The sequence below is a fragment of the Otolemur garnettii genome, unplaced genomic scaffold (assembly GCF_000181295.1).
Source record: "Otolemur garnettii isolate 467f Iridium unplaced genomic scaffold, OtoGar3 scaffold00018, whole genome shotgun sequence".
Lineage (NCBI taxonomy): Eukaryota > Metazoa > Chordata > Mammalia > Primates > Galagidae > Otolemur > Otolemur garnettii.
Genome location: NW_003852413.1, coordinates 19,838,381 through 19,841,877, shown reverse-complemented (window position 1 = coordinate 19,841,877; position 3,497 = coordinate 19,838,381). Strand labels below are relative to the sequence as shown.

At 37.5% G+C, this 3,497-nt stretch overlaps 1 protein-coding gene across 1 annotated transcript in view; it reads right to left on the bottom strand.

The window, feature by feature from the left end:
• Positions 1-1,033: 1,033 nt before the first annotated feature.
• Positions 1,034-3,497, bottom strand: part of CCDC43 (coiled-coil domain containing 43) — a 17,288-nt gene continuing 14,824 nt past the window's right edge. The window contains exon 5 of the mRNA XM_003786266.3: positions 1,034-3,216. Within this exon, the coding sequence (XP_003786314.1) occupies positions 3,029-3,216 (188 nt within the window). The 3' untranslated portion in view covers positions 1,034-3,028. The remainder of the gene's footprint in view (positions 3,217-3,497) is intronic.

The following is a 3,497-nucleotide window of genomic DNA, read 5'->3' as shown; positions in this document are numbered from 1 at the left end:
TCACTAGGTCTTATTATGGGGTAGGGCTTATATTTAACAAATGCATAGAAATCCTGCTAGGGCTTATTTTGGGGGTAGGTCTTATTTTTGGGGAAACACAGTCATTACAAAAACCATCCATTTTAGGTACAAATGTAACCTAAAACATTTTACCCCCTTAATATTTTGAAATTTAAAGACTTAATTTTTTTTAAAATTTATTAATCACATGTAACCAGATTATTTTTAAATTAGTCGGTTGTCCCTTCAATAGCATACCTACCTGTTGAACCATCTAGTGGTTCTTACTTATTATACTTTTTTTTTCCTTTGGTGTGAGACAGTCTCACTCTGTTACTCCAGACCAAAGTGCAGTGGTGTCATCATAGCACACTGCAACCTCAAATTCCTGGGCTCACACATTCCTCCTGCCTCAGCCTCCCAAGTAGCTGAGACTACAGGTACATGCCACTGTATCTGGCTAATTTTTCTATTTAGTAGAGATGGGGTCTCACTCTTGCTGAGGCTGGTCTTGACCTCCTGAGCTCAAGCAATCCTCCCACCTCAGCCTCCCAGAGTGCTAGGATTACAGGTGTGTGCTGCTGCACCCAGCCTATATTGTATGTCTGAATTATAACTTACAAAAAACAAAATCATCACAACGTTTGCGGTGAAACTGATAAAAGTGATGCTTCCCCCCCCTTTTCTTTTTGGAGACAGTCTCACTTTGTCACCCTTGGTAGAGTGCATGGTGTCATAGCTCACAGCAACCTCAAACGTTTGGGCTCAACCAATTCTCTTGCCTCAGCCTCCTGAGTAGCTGGGACGACAGGCGCCTGCCACAATGCTTGGCTATTTTAGAGAAGAGGGTCTCACTCTTGAACTCCTGAGCTCAGGCAATCCACCTGCCTCAGCCTCTCAGAGCCACCACATCCAGGTTTGATGCTACCAGTTCTTATCCAAAAGAATCTGACATACTCATTTGTCTTTTTTTAAAGGAAAAAGCAATTTATACAAAGGTACTTGAAAATTATCTTTATTATGTCAATATCCTTTCCACTTGAATAATCTGCTACTGTAAAGTTTTACAGTGTTGGGAATTACTATTATGACCAAAATTCCAAATTTAGCCTAAAACTCAATATTACCACTTAAGATGTGGTTTTGTCCATTGCAATACTGGACATTTTAGACCTATAGCATTAGCACCTGAGTAAGTGATACCCTTACTCAAAGCCTAATGAGGTGATTCTTTTTTTTGGTTATAAGCATTAGTTTGCATACTTAACTGTGACATCAACTACTAACAAATAGAAACAGGTATCCTTCAAAGGTCCATTTATCTAACCTGACTCCTTCAGAAACAAAAATCAAAGTGAGAACAGACCAAATCCTAAAATAAGGGTTATTAATATAGGCTTTACCAAATTCCATAGCCATAGCCTGTTGCTAACTACCACATAAAGAACTAAGACTCCAATAGTACTTGAAAGCCAATTTACTGATATTCCACTATGGAATATAAGTTTATAGAACTAATCAAAACAAAGCATGAAATATAAATCAACACATTCCTAACTGGCTACTCACATATTTTATTCCCATGGGAGATGGAAGAAACCAAAGGAAGTCAGAAGACAGTGATTTAAATAAAATTTATTTTTTAAAAGGTGTTTTTTCATTTATTTTCTGAAATGCCACGGTTATAGGAGTATATGAAGAGGCAACACATCTCCTTTTCCTTAACCATGCTTTTTTACCTTCTGCATAAAAAAGGTAAAAGTTTTTGTTAATCTCATAGTTAATGGCATAAAACAGAGGCTGGCAAACTTTTCCTCCAAAGGGCGAGATAATAAATATTTTAAGTTTTACAGACCACATATGGTCTCTGTCACTTATTTTTCCTAACCCTTTAAAAATCTAAAAACCCTTTTTGGTTTGCACCATACAAAACCAGACTGGACCAAATTTGGCCCAGGGGCGGAAGTTTGACAGCCCTTGGTATAAAATATCTTACTTTCTGTCTTATCAGAGAAATTGCTCTCTTAGACTTCTAGACAGTCTGCTGCCTGAAGCAGAGCAGAGCCTTATTTATAATTGAATGTGGCTTGTGACAAGAGTAGAAATGGAGAGTTTCCACTCATTTTTGACTTTCCCAAGCAGTTTTACATTCAGTTATTCAATAAATTTGTTCAGTGCCTACTATGTACACTCAAATATATTCATGTTAGCAAAGATTTCCAGTGTTTCTTTCTCAAAAGGGCAATTCCTCCAGCTTCCCTAACCCAGGAATTATTATTAATACTCATATGTTTTAGGGAAAATCAATACTAAAATCTCTATTAGCACTCGAGGATTCATGATTGTAAAAAAATGAATTTAGTTAACAATGATATTCTTGCATCCAACAGTTACACATCCTTAAATAGCCTAGATGAGGAAAAATATGTAACTATCTCCATTTTCAGTTACTTCTTTTCCTCCCATAGGCTAAAATGTTTTTAAAAAATCTTTCTTCACATTTTCCTACTTTGCTGCCATGTAACATAAAATCTGGGAGCCAGGGAGGGCTCTTCATTAGCTATTTCAACCATAAAATAATGCCACATTTAAGAGTGAATACTGCTTCCAATGCATGAACACTCCCACATTTCATCTGAGGCAAGGAGTGATCATGTTTCCACTCCTTCAGGATGAAAACTGTAGCCGTTAGCTTTCTGAATCCTCTTGCTATTTACTGAAGGTGAGGGAAGACTTTATAAAGTGGCCAAAGGAGCATAGGACTTTAGTATTAAAATATAAAGGTTGCCCCCATTCCAGATCTTTGGTACAGACATCAATTGTAATAATCTGACTGCCCACACCACCAAAACATGGCACATTTTGTAATTAAAAATGATTGTGATTTTCCTTTTGACCGTGTAAACAAAAGGGGAAATGCCTTGGGAAACCACTTTGCAATGTTCTCTCATTTCTCTTAAATATACATGTGCACAACCAGTTGCTATGTGATGAAGTTCATAGATGGGGGAAATAGACTAGGCCAAGGTTATCGCTTTCGTTCCCCTCTCTGTGTCCTTTTCTTTTCCTTTTCTTTGCGCTCCTGTTTGGCCAGTTTGTCTCTCTCCCTCTGCAGCTTGTCCTGTTCCTTCTTCCTTTGGGACTCATCCCGAAGTGAGTCTCGCTCCAGTTTTCGGGCATTGAGGACATCTTCCACATTGGTGTTTCGGAAAAGAGCTACAGGTGAGTTAAGGAAGGAATTAGAAAACAAGTCACACAGATTACAACTACTGCTCTCTTTCCTCATTCTGGCTGACTTCTTTCCACATGCTAAGTCCTAAATAGTCTCTACCTCTTGCTAGCCTAAAAAACAGTTCCTATGTTTATCTTTGGTCTAATTGAAAATCCTATAGCTACCATTACAAAACTTTAAATATATCCTTTAAGAATCACATTCAGACTTATCTAAACCTAAATTTTAAACACATTGTTGACAGGCAATTTTTTTTTTTTTTTTT